Here is a 17,546-nt window from a genome sequence, read left to right on the forward strand (position 1 = left end):
AAAAATGTCTTAAAATGTTTTTTTTATATTTTAAAAATTTAAAACTGTTAAAAAAGTAAAAAAATATTTTAAAATCTGAAAAAGTTGATATAAGCATTGTAAATGCATAAAAAAAGAGCATGACCTATTGCATAATAAGAGCCACCCAAATGCCAGTTTGAAATCCAAATTGGTAGATAAAAAAATCCTTTGTTCATAAAAATTTGGAAGTCCCAAAACAGTCATTCCCAAATCTGCCATACTATTAACCATTTCATTAACTAAACTGAAGAATGAAGCTCCAAATAATTTTCCACCATCTGCAATTGTTTTATGATCCATCTCTGTCATGTTTGTGATGGTTGGCATTATTGTTATTTCAGTTGTCTTAAATTTACACGAAAGAGTTTATCTTCATAAGAAACCATTCCCTTGTGAAGCAACTTGCAAATCCGGACACAAAGATGTAAGGATATATCAAACCAATACTGTTCTTTCCTTGAAACAACCTCTTGCAGAAAGCCTGCAATTCATTTCCTTTTTGGGCTTTTAAAGTCTATTATCTCTCCAATTGTCGATGAAACTTTTCTATGATCACCAAATGCAAAAGATAAGCATAAAATGAAATATTGATGAAAATAGCCATCTTTAGAGAATAAAAAAGAGGAAATTCACTTACCAATGCATAGGAATTGATCACTGGCCACCAAACATCACCGTTCCATGGAACCATAGGTGAAATCTTTTCTTCCATTGCCTAGGGTTTCAATATCTAGAGGTGAGAATCAAAGTAGAATGAGAAAGAGGACCGTAGGAAAAGAGAAAAGCCCTTGTGGTATCAATCTCTTATTTCGCCCTCTGGTTTGGCTAATCCATCAGATCGAATGGTTTAGTGGTCTAATTGCTTAAGCTGGCTGGGTCAGCTGGGTTTCAGACTCCCCTGTTTCTGTGATAACATAAGACCCTGACAAGTGATTGAGTCCAGTTGAATTGGGTTCAATCAATTGGTCTGGTCTGGGTTATATATCACTGGTACACTTGTTATTTTTTTTATATCATATTTTTGTTCACCTATATTTTAATGCACATTAAATGCAATTGTGTATTATGACCATACACAGACAAATTGCACCATTAGGTTAACCAGTTGAAGTGTTTTCAGCCATCGTACCAGGTCAATCATGGATTAGTTTTTAATACATAGCTTCAATTAAATTTAACTTTAGATTGTAATTTTACCTTGTTTACTGAACTCCAGGTTATCCACATTCTAGAAGAAGCATTCTACTTAATTATTCCTTGAATTCAAACCACTGTGCTATGTCATTCAGTCAGCCTTTTTTTTAAAGGCCCGGCCTTTTCATTTTCAGAACTGATTGAGCAGTTGGTTCTGGTTGAGGCTGGTTCAACTGGTCGGTCTGGTCCAGTTTGAACAACACTGTTCTTGATCAAAGCTTTATAATAAGCTTGAATCTTTATCTAAATAGTTATCTCTTTCAACAGCAGCACTTCTGCTCACTCAAATGTACATTACATGGAAACATCAGAAGATGATTGAATTAGAGTGATCTGAGAAGGAAAAGTGGTGATTCATTCAAATATTCATTAAATGCATTTGGTTATGTACATGCACAAGAATATGCTCTTTTTTGCATTAAGGTTTATTGCAATTCCTTATTATAATCTTATCTGTTCATTATAGAGGTTTTATAGGTTTTGATCTGATAGGGAGACTATATTAGGAAGGGCTTTATTTTGTTCTTTGCTTAGATGCAGTTTGCTCTTTCTGCAGCAAAGTATGATGTTGCTATATCCATGGCTTGTCCTGGTCTTGATTATATTGTGGTTGAAACTACTACTGCTGCCCAAGCATGTGTTGAGCTACTTCGAAGAAAGGACTTAGGTGTTGCAACTTTCTTGATACTGGTAAATACTGCTTGAAATTTTTCTAGGTTTAACATATAATTTCCTGTAGAATGCACGATTTTCCTAAATGTAGTGTTCTGCTTTTAATTCTTGGTTCAAACTGTCATGTGGATACTATATTTAATTTGCCACTGAATTTTCATTTTTTTTCTTATAATTAGCTGTAATTGTAAATTATTTTATGACTATGCTTTCAATTATAGCTGTTAGTAGATAAGTCTATGTATTTAACATTAATGCTGTTCCTTCTTCTTCTTTTGCCTTCAGCAAATTATCTGAATTCATTCGATTCATTTTTGTGAGTAAACTTTAGACTTGTTCTTGTGAAGCTTGTGTATCATTTTTGTGTGATTGTTCTGGCTAAATTTCTATCAAATTTATTAGCTATAATTTTTTTCAATTGCCAAAAATGGAACTTTTTGACAATAAAATGTTTATGTAAGGCTTTATTACCAGGTGCAATCAATTTTGGGCTTAGCAATGAACTCTTTGTTTTGCAGGAGAAGCAAGTACATCATCTGCAAAGGTTGAAGGAGAAAGTTAAAACCCCTGAAGGAGCACCCCGACTTTTTGATCTTATTACTGTTGCTGATGGAAGGATGAAGTTGGCCTTTTTTGCTTTGTTGCAGAACACAATTGTTGCTAAGGACCTTGACCAAGTATGTGTTCATTTATTCTCCATATTTTCTTCATCTTTCAAGTTCTTTGGAAGGAAACAGGTTCCTTTTAGAAATTTTAATTTTTGTAGGCCATAGACATCACATGCTTACCGCCCATGGAAGATGTCTAGATATCTTCACCTGTACTTGGGAACATGAATCCTTGCAGTGTAACCTGCGATAGACTTAAATGACTAGCAAAAGGTTGAAGACCTTTTCCTTAACTAATAACCAAGGGACTTTTCTTGGCATTAACTGTTTGGGATTATTCCCTCTGATGCTCTCCTTCATGTCTGGACCTAAACAAAGGGATAATAAGCTTGAGATATGGACAATACAAACAAGGTGAGGACCAATATAAGAGACTCTTTGCTGTGATACCATGTTAAAGCTAGGTTCAGGTCCATCCCAAAAAGATTAACCAAAGTTACGAAGATTTATCCCAACTAACGACCACATAATTTTTCGGGAAGTTACCCTATGTTTGACTACTCCCATTAACACAAACTATGATCAGATTTGTCATATTCACATCTTTTCCTCAAGTCAAGGCAAGCCCATGGGCTTAATTGTTAGGTCCAGTGTGGCATTGTTGCTTTAAATAATGTAGACATGTTACTGGCTAAGAATAACTAAAATATGTTAGTATGCTACTCTGTTTTGCTAATACTACACAGATTGATACTTCACTTCATCTATGGTCATAAGTGCATTCAAGTACAATGAAGCTTCTATTTTCAATTTCAAACATTTATTTTTTGAGGAGGCGAAAATTTCTTCTTGACATTATGTACCTTTTGTATTTCTAATCTTGTTGGTTTTGTAATGTAGGCCTCCAGGATTGCATATGGTGGACACAAGGATTTCAGGCGTGTAGTAACATTGGATGGTGCACTCTTTGAAAAATCCGGGACGATGAGTGGTGGTGGGGGCAAACCACGTGGTGGAAGAATGGGCACATCTATCCGAGTTAGTGTCTCAGGTGAGGCTGTTGCCAGTGCTGAGGAAGAGCTTGGTCAACTAGTTGAACAACTTGAGGCATTACGCCAGAGAATTGGTGATGCTGTAAAGTGTTATACTGCAGCAGAAAGGGCTGTGTCCCATCTTGAAATGGAGTTGGCCAAAAGTCAGAAGGAGGTATCCCGGATGTGAACAGGGTTCTCTTTTTCGTATGTTATAAAGTATTTTTGAGGTCTATATTCCAATCCCATTGTGTTTCTTTTTGTCAGATTGACAGCTTAAATGCACAGTACACTTACATAGAGAAGCAGCTTGATAATCTAAAGGCAGCATCCCAGCCTAAGAAGGAGGAGCTAAACAGGCTAGAGGAGCTGGACAAAATTATATCATCTGAACAAAAGGATCTTAAGAGCCTCACTAAAGGCTCCAAGGAACTTCAAGAAAAGGTAGCTGCTACTGAATTTGTAAACATTTCTCATTTGGAACCTTGATGGTTTTGTTCTGATGAATATGTAACAGGGCTGGATTCATTGGATCTGGTTTAACCATTCACCGGGATTTATATCCTTGTTAGATTCTTCAATGCTTTCACAATAGAGAAGATTAATCAAATTTCTATTATCCAATTATGCGAAGAGATTTTCATTTTCTGATCAGTAAATTAAAGCTTAGATCTGTGGATTTGGTATCTGTCTCTTATATTGATTTTTGAAGAAAGAAGCCTTCTACAAACAGTATACTAATTAAAAAGACCAAACATTGTTTCATACATGGTGGCCCATAAAATCTAAAAAGGGAAAGCTGTGTGCCACAGGCCTCTTTTGAAATAATGAGCAGGATGGGTTTTACTCAGAATTCAGATTGGCTGCTTGATTATTTTTCTTCTATTTTATTCTCTGATATACACAGTCCATTACAGTAGTGGACATCCTGGAATTCTGAGACGTCTGTGGTTCCCTAATATCCAAAATGTCTTGCTCGAGGCACCTGCCGTAACATTACTGCATATAAGATTCTATGTTCAAAATGGTCTATTGGTTAGTTTTTGGAGGGATCCTTGGTACTAAAGTCTCTTGACTCTGGATATCCAAGACTTCTAAATTTGGCAAGGGATAAGAATGTCATGGTTGTTGACTCTATTTTTGAAGCTCAGCAGCAAGGGAATAGTGCTTAAACTTCTGCAAACCTCTTTTAGATGCTGAAATTTCAGAATTTGGGCAGATACTTCAGCTCCTTAATTTTGTTTTAGTAAAAGTTTTGGTCTAAGCATTCCCATTGGGAACTTGGAGAATTCAGGCTTGTTTACAATTCCTTCTTTCTATAATCACTTGGTTATCTTCTCTCAGATTAGCAATCATTCTCTGATTTCTTGTGTTTGAAAGTTAAAGAGGCTTCCCCTAGGTAATTCACTTTACTTGTACAGCAGCATATGGGCCGTCAAGTAATGATTAACAGCTTATGCAATGTATGTGGTAGAGGAATGTGCCAATCATACTATTCTTTCGGTTTGTAGGTTTGGAGTTTCATCTTAAAGAAGTTTGTAGTTTCTACCTGTTTTCCAAAATCTGTTGTGGATTTTGTGTCTCAAGGGCCCTTCTCAAGAGAAGGAAAGAAATTTTGGCACTATATTAATTGCTGCAGTTCTTTGGAATTTATGGAAGGAAAGGAACTCAGAAGCATTCTATGGGAGACATTATTAAGAGACCAATTCGTTTGATTCTCTACTGGGCCCATGCTTTTGGGGTGTTCTTCTTATTTTTTTCCTTTACTCTTTTCTTACTTTAGTTATTAGAAAAAACTGGACTATTTATGTAAGATTTCAAGATTAGTCTCCTCTTATGGCCAATTGCTTTCCCCCTCAAGTGTATTATCTTAAGATTTTTCTTTAATAAGAGTTCATCAAATAACCTGATCCAGCTGTTATAGGTGGGGTGATCGAGGATCACAATGGTGATTTGCTTTGTCGAGCTTTATTGTTAGGTGTGATGTGGATCAAACTGTGATCCAAGCCCTTTTTAAAAAGGAATTCAGATTTATATTCAGCATTTTTCTGCCCCCTCATGATTGAAGGAGATTCTCATGTAGTCATCTCTTAACTTTCTGGTTCGTCTACTTTTGATTGGCATCTTCGACATTATCACGATGTGATTGTCTATTTGAGTTCAGATGTCTCGGTTTCTTGGTTCATATCTTTAGATTAGCTCATCATGTTATGGATGAATGAGCTAAATCAGGTATTTGTAGACCTTGTATTTTAGTTGAGGATTCTATTCCCCTTGGAGCTTGAGGTATTTCCTCTCTCATTCCTCTTGTTGTATGTTTCTCTATTAACTAATCACAACTTTTTTAAAAAATGTTTTAGAAGCTGGGTCTAAGGCCATCCCAAAACGACTAGCAAAGTTAGGAACCCTCTTTCTAGCTAATAAACCCAAGAATGTTGCTTTTCAGGACTCCATAGATTACCTCATGGAGAAAGAAGAAGAACACACATTGGGGAGAAAAGGGGAGAACGAATGAGGTTATGGACTTGTGTTTAAACCCTTCCCCTTAAGTTCTATTTATAACTGATAACAGTACAATATTACAATTATGCCCTTCACCCTAGTAAGAGTGAAGAAGAGACAAGAAACATAAACTAATTACATCAATGACACCCTAATTATATCATATCTTCCAACAAAGAACAAGAAGAAGAACAAGAAGAATTCTACTAGACTTGAAACATAAACCCTAAACCCTAAAGTCTAACAATAAGGATTGTAATTGACATAAAACTACCCAGATTCCCAAGGTAAATCCAGATTTTCTCACTTTACTCAAAAAGAATAATTCATTAAAGAATAAGAACAAGAACAAGAACAAGAACAAGAACAAAAAGAAGAAGAAGAAGAAGAAGAAGAAGAAGAAGAAGAAGAAGAAGAAGAATTAATTCTTTTATTCTCTTCTGGAGAATAACTCTTGAACCATCTGCAAAATTCCTTTCCTTTTTTCCCTGGTTATAGTGGATGAACTCAATAAGGTAATTTCTGATTCCTGTTTGTTCTTTCAGGCGGCAGAGCTTCAAACCAAAATAGAGAATGCAGGAGGCGACAGGCTGAAGAATCAAAAATCCAAAGTTGATAAGATTCAATCTGTAAGCACTTTCTGTTCACTGCTCAAGAGTTAGAACTTAACTGATTTTAATACATCTCTGTCTCTTTCTCACACACACACTCTCTTTCTGTTGACAGGAGATTGACAGGAACAACTCTGAAATCAATCGTCATAAAGTACAGATAGTCACAGGTGAAAAAATGGTGAAGAAGTTAATGAAGGGGATTGAAGAATCAAAAAAGGAAAGGGATAGATTAGTTGAGGAGAAGGAGAAGATGTTAGCAGCTTTTAAACAAATTGAAGAGAAAGCATTTATAGTTCAAGAAAATTACAAAAAAACACAAGAGGTAACATTTCATGAGGGTGATCACTCAGTCATGACTACCTGTCTTACCAAGTTCTCTCAAGTTACTTATTTTTTTTCCTTTATGTATCAGCTTCTTGATAAACATAGGGATGTGCTAGATGAAGCCAAGACAGAGTACAATAAGCTCAAGAAAATTGTGGATGAGTCACGAGCTGCTGAAGTAATAAAATTTCACTCAGTTTTCAGTAACTGCTTCTTGTTGAGTTTTGAAGACTTTCCTCTTAAGACAATAAAAATGGATGAGTGTGGCAGGTTGATGTTGAATACAAATTGAAAGATGCAAAGAAGTTTTGTGAAGAAAAGGAAGTGAAGATAAAGGGATACAATAAAAGGCTCAATGAGTTAAAGAAGGGGATTGAAAACCACATTGAACAGTATGCTCTACAATTGTATTATTTCAGGTTCAATGAGCTGATTTTTTAAATGGAAAATAACTCCTCTGTTTTCTTCAGAATCCATAAAGATGGGATTGATACTGAAAAGCTGCAAGCAATTCTCATGGATGAGACATTAAGGGAAGCCTGTGATCTGAAGAGAGCACTTGAAATGGTGGCATTGCTTGAAAGTCAACTAAAAGACTTGAACCCTAACTTGGATTCAATATCAGAGTAAACATATCTAAGTATTTTCATTATCTGTGATTTGATGCATTTTATTTCTAACTTTGATTCTTCTCTCTATCTTTATTTTATTAAAATTTAGATATCGGACAAAAGCTTCCTTGTATAATTCCCGTGTAGAAGAATTAAATGCTGTGACTGAAGAGCGTGATAACATAAAGAGACAATATGATGAACTGAGAAAGAAAAGGTACATGGCTCCTTGTCAAAAGCTAACTGACCAAGCTTCTGATAAACTCAGAGATATGTCAAACTTGGTGCTGACTCTTTGTTACAATATGATTTTTTCTTAGTTTTACTTTCAGTCAGATCCACTTTCATGTGCCAGCTGTGTGAGATGGTTGCACAATGTATCAAATGTCTACCTACTGGTCTAAAAGAATTAAACTGGTTCTTATGCAATGTAATTGGATGTCTGTCAGGTTGGACGAATTCATGGCAGGGTTTAACACAATCTCTCTCAAGTTGAAGGAAATGTATCAGGTTTGAACCTACTTGTTGGTATAAATTTCCTCTGCTGCTTAACCCTGTAAATTGCTTCCATTTTCATGTTATCGTTTTTTTGGGGTTGGGAATTCTTGAAAGTCATTTTCAGTGAGATAGTCATTCCAGGCATGTGATTCTCAGTTATGCATATGAAAGAACTTGAGAGCCTAAAGTAAAACATAACAACTGCAAGTTATTTACCTAATGATGCCCTTGGAGCCATGTGCATCTTGCTTACTTCAAGTTCATGAATTTGTTCCGGTCCATGACCTTGTGAAGTGTTCTGAACAAAAGTTCCTGATCAATAAAATATTCAGGTATAGAGTTCAGCCCCCTTTTGTGTTGGTAAACATGTTGGAAACTTTATCCTTAAAGACTTGTGCAATTTTTTCCTGACGGGAAGATAAGGGGTCTGTATAAAGCCATTGAATATGAGAAATATCAGTCTCATTTGGCTCTAAACTAATGACTTCTACTGCAGTGGATTTACAGCAGGGAAGCATAACTATATTGTGGTATATGTCTAATGAAAAGTGAAAGCTTATGAATCTGTTGCTGAATTATAGTTATTTGTGATACAGATGATCACACTTGGAGGAGATGCAGAACTAGAGTTGGTAGACTCCTTGGATCCTTTCTCTGAGGGTGTGGTTTTCAGTGTCCGACCCCCAAAGAAGAGTTGGAAGAATATTGCAAACTTATCTGGTGGTGAGAAGGTGAGTCCAATAATACTTTGTAAAAGATGAAGTCTTATGCATTTAGCTGTTTCCAATTTTCTGGTTATACTCATTTTGTTCTGAGATCAGTATCATGAAAACTAGACTGGATGTGACTATTCGGTTCAATGGGAACCAGTCTTATCTGGCATGGTTGTGCATATCAAAACAATGACCTGCTCAGATTTGGCCAGATTCAAGTTAGGGGGTCTGACTTGATCCAAGACAAACTAATCCCAAAATTTAATGCGGTCTGTGCTTGATTGTGAGGTCCATATTAGACATTTATTATTACGTAGTAGTTTGTTTATTTTAAAATGCTAGCAGGAATTTTAGTGCTTGAATAGACCAAGAGAAAAAGGTTTCTTGCAATAAGCTTATTCCTTCACTAATTCATATCCTTTGAGACAAGTAAAGGTGGTATTGGGTCAGGTTAAGCGGGGAAGCTGACCCAAAAACCTAGGTTGAGGTTTTCTTTCTCACACTGCAGGGCTACCAAACTTGACATGAACCTGGCTTGATTATGACCCTAACTTGACCTAATTAACTTATATATCTTTTTCTAAAATTACAATTTTATGTATTTAAAAATAAAAAGAGATTTTTGAGGAATTTTCTTAATTCTTTTTTATACAATACAATAACTTTTATTATTGTTATGTAGGACATTAATTTTTATATAGGTTATTTTTAGAATTTTTATAATATTAAATGAATGGTAGATTGAGCCAATGGCTGAAGCGGAGATGGGTTGGAGATAAAGTGACAGGTTTGCGGGGATGGATGTCAGGTAGGGGTCAAGGTTGAGGGAATGGGGGCTGTTCAGCTTTTTTACGTGGTAGGGTTTTGAGGGTCAGGTTCAGGTTTTAAAAACCCAAACCCAACATGACTTGTGCCCACCCCTATATACAAGAGTTCAAAACATCATGAAACTATTCAAAGGATATTTTCAAGATAATTCAAGCTATTAATATTCTTACATCTATTTCTAATTTGATGATTCAAAGTTTTGTAAGAGACATTTGAAATTTTTATGTAATGGGCTCACATCAACGACTATAATAAAATGTAAGTTGGTAACCAAAAAAGTGGTCTTGAAAGCAAATTCAAGCCAGTAAATTGTTTTTGTTACAACCATAAATATATGCTAAAGTGCTGAGATCAAAGGAGTAAATTAATGAAATCAAAGGATTTAGTTCTTAAATTGAGGCATCTGTGGTATTTTAAATAGTGTATGCGTGGGTTAAATTAAATTTTCAATTTTCATGATTTAAATCTGCTTTTGACCAAATAACAGATAAGCTTTCTGTTTCTAGTGTCCTGTGGCTGGTGCGATCAGATTTTGGCAAATCAGATACTATATCTAAGACTTAGTTGGTGAACTGCAGATAAGAACCTTAATTGTGAGAGGTTCCTATCTTTTCTAAAAGTGAAAGGAAGAGTTAAAAAATGAGAGGTTAAGAGGGTTGGAATAATAGAAAAGGGAAGAAGAGGGTAGTAAAGTAGAGGGAGAGAGGAAGATATAGAGAGATCTTGAAGGAAAAGATAGAAGAAGAGAGGAGAAATAAGGGGGAGGTGCTAGGCATGAATTTGAGAGGGGAACGAGAGATTTGGAAAAGGTTTGACTGATTTTTCCTTCAGCCAACAACCCTATTTATACTTTTTCCTATGGAAACTCCTTAATCAATTAGGATTCCCTAATTTAAGGAGAGATCCTAGGAGATTGAAATATTATATCAATCTAAGAGAGATTCTAGGAATTTAAAAGATTACATCAGTCAAAGGAAAAATTCTTTGTATTTCAACAAGATTCCATCTTCTTTGAGAGAGGCAAGTTTGACTCTGGCTTTGTCCAGCCCCTTGACGGGTAAATTTACCTTTTCATCCTTAAGCTCCTATTTTCTAGGAAGTGGCACCACTTTCTAATTTTTGGGTGGTGCTAATTTCTATTTTATTTCTTCTTATTCGTTGGAGGTAATTTTGGGTCTCTATCATTCCACCCCTCTTGAATATCAACTTTGTCCTCAAGGTTGAAAGTCGAGGAATCATAGAAGGAATTCATCTTCTCGTGTCCATAGTGTACCCTTGATTTTTTGGAAAACAAAATCAATTTATCACTTTTACCCTTGAAGTGGCACCCCTTAGATTTTGTAAGAATAAATACCCCCCAAATTACAATTTGTACCTATTCCCTAGATTGGTATATGTGTGTTTTTACATAAATTTGGGTTTTATCATTCTACCCTTCTTGGAAGATCAACTTTGCCCTCAAGGTTGATGTACTATGAAAGCATTGTAAGAACTTATCTTCAATCTCTCACGTTGCAAATTTCTTGTTAAGCTCATTTTGTTTATGCTCTTGTGGTATGCTGAATTGGTGCTTGTTGAGCTTGGAGTCAAATCTTGGTGCAACCAAACTTCTTTTAGAGTGACAACATTTTGGTCTTGGACAATAGTGGGTGGTTGTGTTGAATGTGATAATGGGTGATAAATAAGTGGTGCATGAGGGTGAGGGTTTGGCTGTTGATATGAGTGAGGTTTGATTGGTTGGGGTAGTTTAGGGTTGAGTTTGGAAATAAGAAGGTAACGTGTGGTGTGGTTCTTGGAAGGAATAAGGTGGGGATCATCATTGGGGTGGGTATCCAAAAGAGTAGCTTGGTGGTGCATAGTTTGGTGGTTTGTTTCATGGTTGTAGTGGTGGAGGTGGAGAGGATTTGTTTGGGGAGGAGAGAGCGATTGAGATGGATGGAGAATATGAGGGAGTTGGATGAGTTGTATGTAGATAGAATATTGGTGATTTATATGAGTTACAGTGAGGAGGGAAATAGTAAGGGTTATATATATATATATATATATTTTTTTTTTGACATGTAGTGTGGATGATTGGATTTGTGAGTTGGTTTAGAGGTGGGTTGAATTGGGAGTGAAAGTGGAAGTAAGTATTTTGATGTTGCGGATAGGTTTGGGATATTGTGGCATCAAGGTGGGTAGTGGTGGAGTATGTGGGTGGTGTTTGGAATTGATTTGTAGAAATCAAAATTTGGGTGAAGGAAGGGAAAATTAAGAGAAAAGGAGAAAGGAGAAGAAGAATTTTTTGAAGAGCCTGAAAATGCTTTGTTGGGAACTGTGCATGAATTTCCAGATTTCTTAAAAAAGTGTTGAAAAATAGGTGATTTGGAGAGAAAATAGAAGAGAAAATGGATTTTTGGTAGAGAGGCAGCTTTACTGCCTTGGAATTCTAGCCAGAAAGGCCCTTCCTGCTTTATAATCAGGGTTTAAGTAAAATTTTACAATAGGACAAAAATGCCCCTCAATATTCAAAATTACATATCTCCTAAAATAAATGTCTAAATTGAATGAAAATTTAACTAGAGATAAAATAAGACATTCTCTATCTAATAGCCATACTATTAGGGATGCAGTTATGCAAGGGAAGGTGGTACCTCCTTATGTAAACTCTAAACCCTAGCACCTAATAAACCATACTCTTGTAACATATCCAATATATATTTTCTCTGAGAAAGAACAATACCTCGCTTGCTACGGCAAGGAAGTACTTGAGAGAGCCCAAATTCTTTGTTTGAAAATCATCCTCTTCGTTTGCAAGTCCTGGAAAACACAAGAAGTAGGATAAAAGGTTACTGAACAGTTTAAGGATTTAGTTATATGACTCACAGACAAAAGATTAATTGGAAACTTTGGTACAAATAAAAAAAAAAATCTAAGGATATTTGTGGAGTAGTGTGAACTATACCCTCCCCCTGAATTTCCTCATACGATCCAGTGTGGGGAAGCGTCCTTATCTGTGACTATAGAATTGGCCCAGGTAGGTTTACGAAATTTGTCCTATTATTTCTCTAAAATATGATTAGTCGTACCACAATAAACGCATTTTCGATCCCCCCGATCATTTCGGCCACGACCACGGGTTGTGTAAGAGCGACCTCTACCTCTATTATTATCACCATGAAACTGACCGTTGGGCTTACCAGTAGAAGATTGAAGGTTAAGAGTAGCTGCTTTTGAGAGGGCTCTACCTGGCTCATTCTTATTTACAATAGCACCTTCAACTCGAAGAACTCTGTTAAAAGATTGCTCAAGTGTGGTCACATCCTCATTAACCAACAATTGGGCTCTAATAGCATCATACTCATGCCCCAAACCATCCAAAAACTGGGCTACTTGAATATGATTTTCTTTCTTACTGCAACATTCGTAGTAAAAGGATGGAATGTACTAATCTCATGTAGTACTCCCCTCATCTCAGTGAAATAATCTGTCACTGATCTATGTCCACACTTCATATTAAAGAACTTCACATATAACTCATAGATCCTTGATAAATTACTTTCTTCAGACAAAATGGAAGCCAATGTAGTCCACATTTTCTTAGCAGTATTGCAACTTAAAATCTGATCACTAAATTTGTATTCCATCCTAGTGACCAACCAGGTCATTACTAAATTATCTTCTGCCACCCAATCTTCAATAACAGGTACCGGGGGATCATCATTTATATATTTTGCCATTCTTCTAGCCCTCAAATACATCAAAACTGATCTAGACTAGTTTACACATTCAACTGAATTGTAATTATCTGAATAGATTAAGAGAATCTCACATCTGAGCTCTCAGCGGTCCTTTGAACAACAACCCGTGTGTTGGAATCAGCTATTAAATATCACCAAACACTACAATTCAGTACACTAGAGCGTCAATTAACCAAAGGGAAGCACTTTCCCCAAATTTCAATATTTGTGTAGTCATGTGGGCCCCACACCGAATTCAAGTAGGGCAATGCAACACCCAATTCATTCAATTTAGAACCAATAGTGATCAATTCCAGTAATTGAGACCATAAATCAATGAAAGAATGACCTAATTGCAAGAAATCAAGATGATGTAGGCTGGATGATGACGCAAGCATTAGGTTGACGATGTAGGCAGATTTGAGAAATTTCCTCAAATTGGGATCATTAAATACTTCTAAATCCCAACATTCAGTCAAATAGAAACAGTAATCATTAGCCAAAAGGCTAAGATAGGCAGAAAAAGGAAAAAAGATGAAAATTTTACCCTATAGGCCAGAAATATGGAGAAAATCTTCAAGGAAATTGCTAAAAATGGAGAGAAGATCCACAAAATCTAAAGAAACTTGCCCAAGACTTGCGTTCCTGCTCTGATACCATAAAAAATAGGTGATTTGGGGAGAAAATAGAATAGAAAATGGATTTCTAGAAGAGGGGCAGTTTTGTTGCCTTGGAATCTGAGCCAGAAAGACCCTTCTTGCTTCTTTATAATCAGGGTTTAAGTGAAATTTTACAATAGGACAAAAATGCCTCTCAATACTCAAACTTACATATCCCCTAAAATACATGTCTAAATTGAATGAAAATTTAACTAGAGATAAAATAAGACATTTTCCATCTAATAGCCATACTATAAGAGAAAAATGTAATATTGAAAATTTATGAAATGACCAAAATACCCCTGAACTTGTATTTTACCAATTGTTTTGAGTTTTAAATTACAAAAATACCCCTATACACTTAATAAACCTCAATCTCCTTATATCTCCCTAACTACACATCCTATGTACATAAAAATTTAACATGCAGAAAAAGATTATATAAAGAAAATTAACCACCGATGTGGCAAAATGACCAAAATAGCCCTAGATATATTTTCTAACATGATTAAATTGGTGTAGTGAAATTGTAGATGGATAAGGTGAGATTTTCATAGTTGGGTGTAAAAGTAAGGATGCAATGAGTAAGCGGTGTAATGGATGAAATGCAGGAACAAAAATAAGGTTGGAGTGTTGGGTAGTAATTTTGGTTTAGCAGAGAGTTGGCTTGAGGGTGCGTAGGATAATATTTGGTAGAAAAATTCTGGTGGGGATAATAGTGATGGGGGTGGTTGGTTCGGAAACATCTTGTGGTGGTGAACAAGAAAACTTACCAACAACAAATTTGGTTGAGGGGAATGAGGTTTTACTACCCTTGCTTCCTTGTGGGATTCAAACATACTTATTAGATGTTGCATTTGTCCTTCCAAAAGAGTAATATTTTGGCCCAAACTTGTGACTAGCAACAACCTCATGTTGTTGTTATTGTTTCAGGCATCCTTTGCTCACCATGCTTCTTTTTTTGGGTACATGTGATTTTGGAGAAGAGGGAGAGTGTTTACAGAGGTTGGGATGTGATTTAGTAAGTTCTAGGGTGTGGGTTTGGTTGAAAAAATTGAGAGAGAAAATAGAGGGGGGGGGGGGGGGGTAATTATTATTTTTATTTTTTTTGTAGTTGGGTGTAGACCTAATGACACTCTAGGATAAGATGTATCATGTGGAGTAAGACAAATAAGTAATTTTAGGGTTTTTAGGTAATAGGGGAAAGGCAATGGTGGCTAGGTCGAATGGGCATAAGGAAGAAAGAAGAAAGTTTCTACAGGACTGACCTTTGTGGCTTCTGATGATGATATCCCACCAAATATAGCTCTGAATACCAAAATTTGTTTTGATCCAGAAAGTAGACTTAAAGATCTTTGATTTGGAGTATACTTTGAGGGATAAGTACTCACCTTGAATTGTTTCTGGTTGTTTGAATTGACTTATTCAGCAGTAGGATCCTAGTCGACTTTGATAGATATATATCTCTTTTTATGGAGATCTGATTGACTTGAAGTTTGTCTGATTTTTCCGAAACTAGACTTGCATATGTTTTATTCGAGTATAATATTGCCACATGAAATATGGTTTTTGTGAAGGCAATGCTTTGCTTAAACATCAGATCTGCACACTGGCCGAACTGATTTCTATTAGGTTAATTGTTGAGACGGAATTGGTCCACATGAATGACTACTCTAATACCAATTGATAAAAACCCTAATTGTGAGAGGTTCTTATCTTTTCTAAAAAATGAAAGAAAAAGTTGAAAATGAGAGGTTAAGAGGGTTGGAATAAAAGGGAAGGGAAGAAGAGAGAAGTGGAGGAAGAGAGATAGAGAGAGATCTTGAAGGAAAAGAGAATAATTCTGATCGCTGAAATTTGATGTGGGCCCCATGTTCTATATATGAGATGATAGTGTATAGCTAAATTGGCTGTTCTATTGTATTTATCATTTTGTCTCCTAATTTTCACAGATAATCAAATATTGACTTACGAAATTCTTAAGTAAATTTAAAATATTATTCTTTGGATCAACATTTGCACCATGGTGTGTGACTATAGTATGCCATTTATAAAAGGACATTGTTTTAACCTTTTTTATTACCTTCAGACACTCAGTTCTTTGGCTCTGGTTTTTGCGCTCCATCATTACAAGCCAACCCCACTTTATGTTATGGATGAGATTGATGCTGCTTTGGGTGCGTATACTTGGGTCAGTTGAAATGACCTACTTTCCCTATGAAAATCTCCCTTCTGTTTCTTTTGTGATTCCAAATTTTCTGTGTGATCCCTCAGATTTCAAGAATGTTTCCATTGTGGGTCATTATGTGAAAGACCGGACAAAAGACGCTCAGTTCATTATCATCAGGTATGAAATCAAATATAATCCTCTGTGAAAACAGAAATTTCTCTGCTGCAGTCTTTGAGAGCCTCTAATGCACGGTTTGCCATTTATAAATGCTGAAAGTGCTTTTGTCACTTGCAGCCTGAGAAACAACATGTTCGAATTAGCAGATTGCTTGGTTGGTATCTATAAGACTGATAACTGCACAAAGAGTATCACTATCAATCCGAGGAGTTTTGCTGTTACCACAAAAGCTTGTTGAAATTTTAGTGAACGTGCTTATTTATGTTGTAGTTTATATCTCCTCCAGATGTCTGAAGGAGCTTGTAGCCCATAAGTAACATTATAATGCTCGAATGGAGATATGCAATCCCAAGGCCTATGTATTTGGCCTTATCTTGAGGCCTCTCAACATTAGTCATTTTGCTCATTGTCTGTATTTAAAAATTCTTTAATATCCGAAATCAGATGTCTAAATCTGACTGACAGATAATTATGGCTCAACATTTCTCTTTCGTAACCTTTGGACGTGTTTAATGTTTCGGCATGCAAACCGACTCGGACAGTCGAAGAGACTCACCGGGTTGGATTTGGTTGGAACAGAATAGTCAAGTCTTTGATTTATCTACTCTGAAATCCAATTCAACTTGGCAAATCGAAAAATCATATGATCTTGAGATTTAATATTACGGGGGGTCACGTGGTTTGACTCACTGGCGGCCCTATGAGCCAACCTTTTTATTCCCCTATGGGTTCAATTGTGAATGTTCAATAAAATCAACGGCGTCTTGGACCTATTTGTTGGCATGACAAAATAATGCCCACCATATTTAGATGGTAGAAGTTTTTAACATCTGAGAGCCGTATCTCGTGCCAATTTATTAGGTTAGTAGACCTAGAGCATATTGTACCAAGCGTCCGGGGTCTGACTATCAGAGGTGAAGGGAATGTATGACCACCCCGGCTTGCACTCCAATGGGTGGTGGACTTGTCTTGCATTGATCAGAGAAAAATTTCAGCTTACTGGCGACCAATTTTAAAGAGTCCAAGACAGTGGAATGAAGGTGAAAGAATACCAATCCTTAAAACCAATACAAATACCCGAAATTTCATCAAATAAATAGTAGCAGAGCTTTCAATTTTCTTGATTTTTCAACCAGAATAAACAATCCTGTATGGTAACTACACTAACTCAATTGTTTTTAATAACATGCACTACTGACCACTCT

The 17,546-nt window shown here is 36.1% G+C and overlaps 1 protein-coding gene across 1 annotated transcript; it reads left to right on the forward strand.

Annotated features, from left to right (window-relative positions):
- Positions 1–774: 774 nt before the first annotated feature.
- LOC137965028 (structural maintenance of chromosomes protein 4-like) lies at positions 775–16,811 on the forward strand. The gene is made up of 19 exons (XM_068811421.1): positions 775–874; positions 965–1,011; positions 1,118–1,133; positions 1,311–1,405; positions 1,750–1,905; positions 2,406–2,564; positions 3,396–3,701; positions 3,794–3,970; positions 6,574–6,657; positions 6,755–6,964; positions 7,055–7,144; positions 7,237–7,358; positions 7,437–7,592; positions 7,687–7,794; positions 8,027–8,087; positions 8,672–8,806; positions 16,084–16,171; positions 16,269–16,341; positions 16,459–16,811. The coding sequence occupies exons 1-19, from the start codon at positions 775–777 to the stop codon at positions 16,577–16,579; spliced, it is 2,304 nt and encodes a 767-aa protein (XP_068667522.1). The 3' UTR covers positions 16,580–16,811.
- The last annotated feature ends 735 nt before the right edge of the window (positions 16,812–17,546 follow it).

The sequence above is a fragment of the Aristolochia californica genome, unplaced genomic scaffold (genome assembly GCF_029961685.1).
Source record: "Aristolochia californica isolate CCGP_79_NKW_82.1479 unplaced genomic scaffold, dmAriCali1.0.hap1 SCAF_499, whole genome shotgun sequence".
In the NCBI taxonomy this organism is placed as follows: Eukaryota; Viridiplantae; Streptophyta; class Magnoliopsida; order Piperales; family Aristolochiaceae; genus Aristolochia; species Aristolochia californica.

Coding starts and splice junctions, on each gene's coding strand:
- LOC137965028 (XM_068811421.1), top strand. CDS start 775: ATGAGAAAGAGGACCGTAGGAAAAGAGAAAAGCCCTTGTGGTATCAAT. Junction 3,971..6,573: donor CCAAGGAACTTCAAGAAAAG/GTAGCTGCTACT, acceptor TTGTTCTTTCAG/GCGGCAGAGCTTCAAACCAA. Junction 6,658..6,754: donor AAGTTGATAAGATTCAATCT/GTAAGCACTTTC, acceptor TTCTGTTGACAG/GAGATTGACAGGAACAACTC.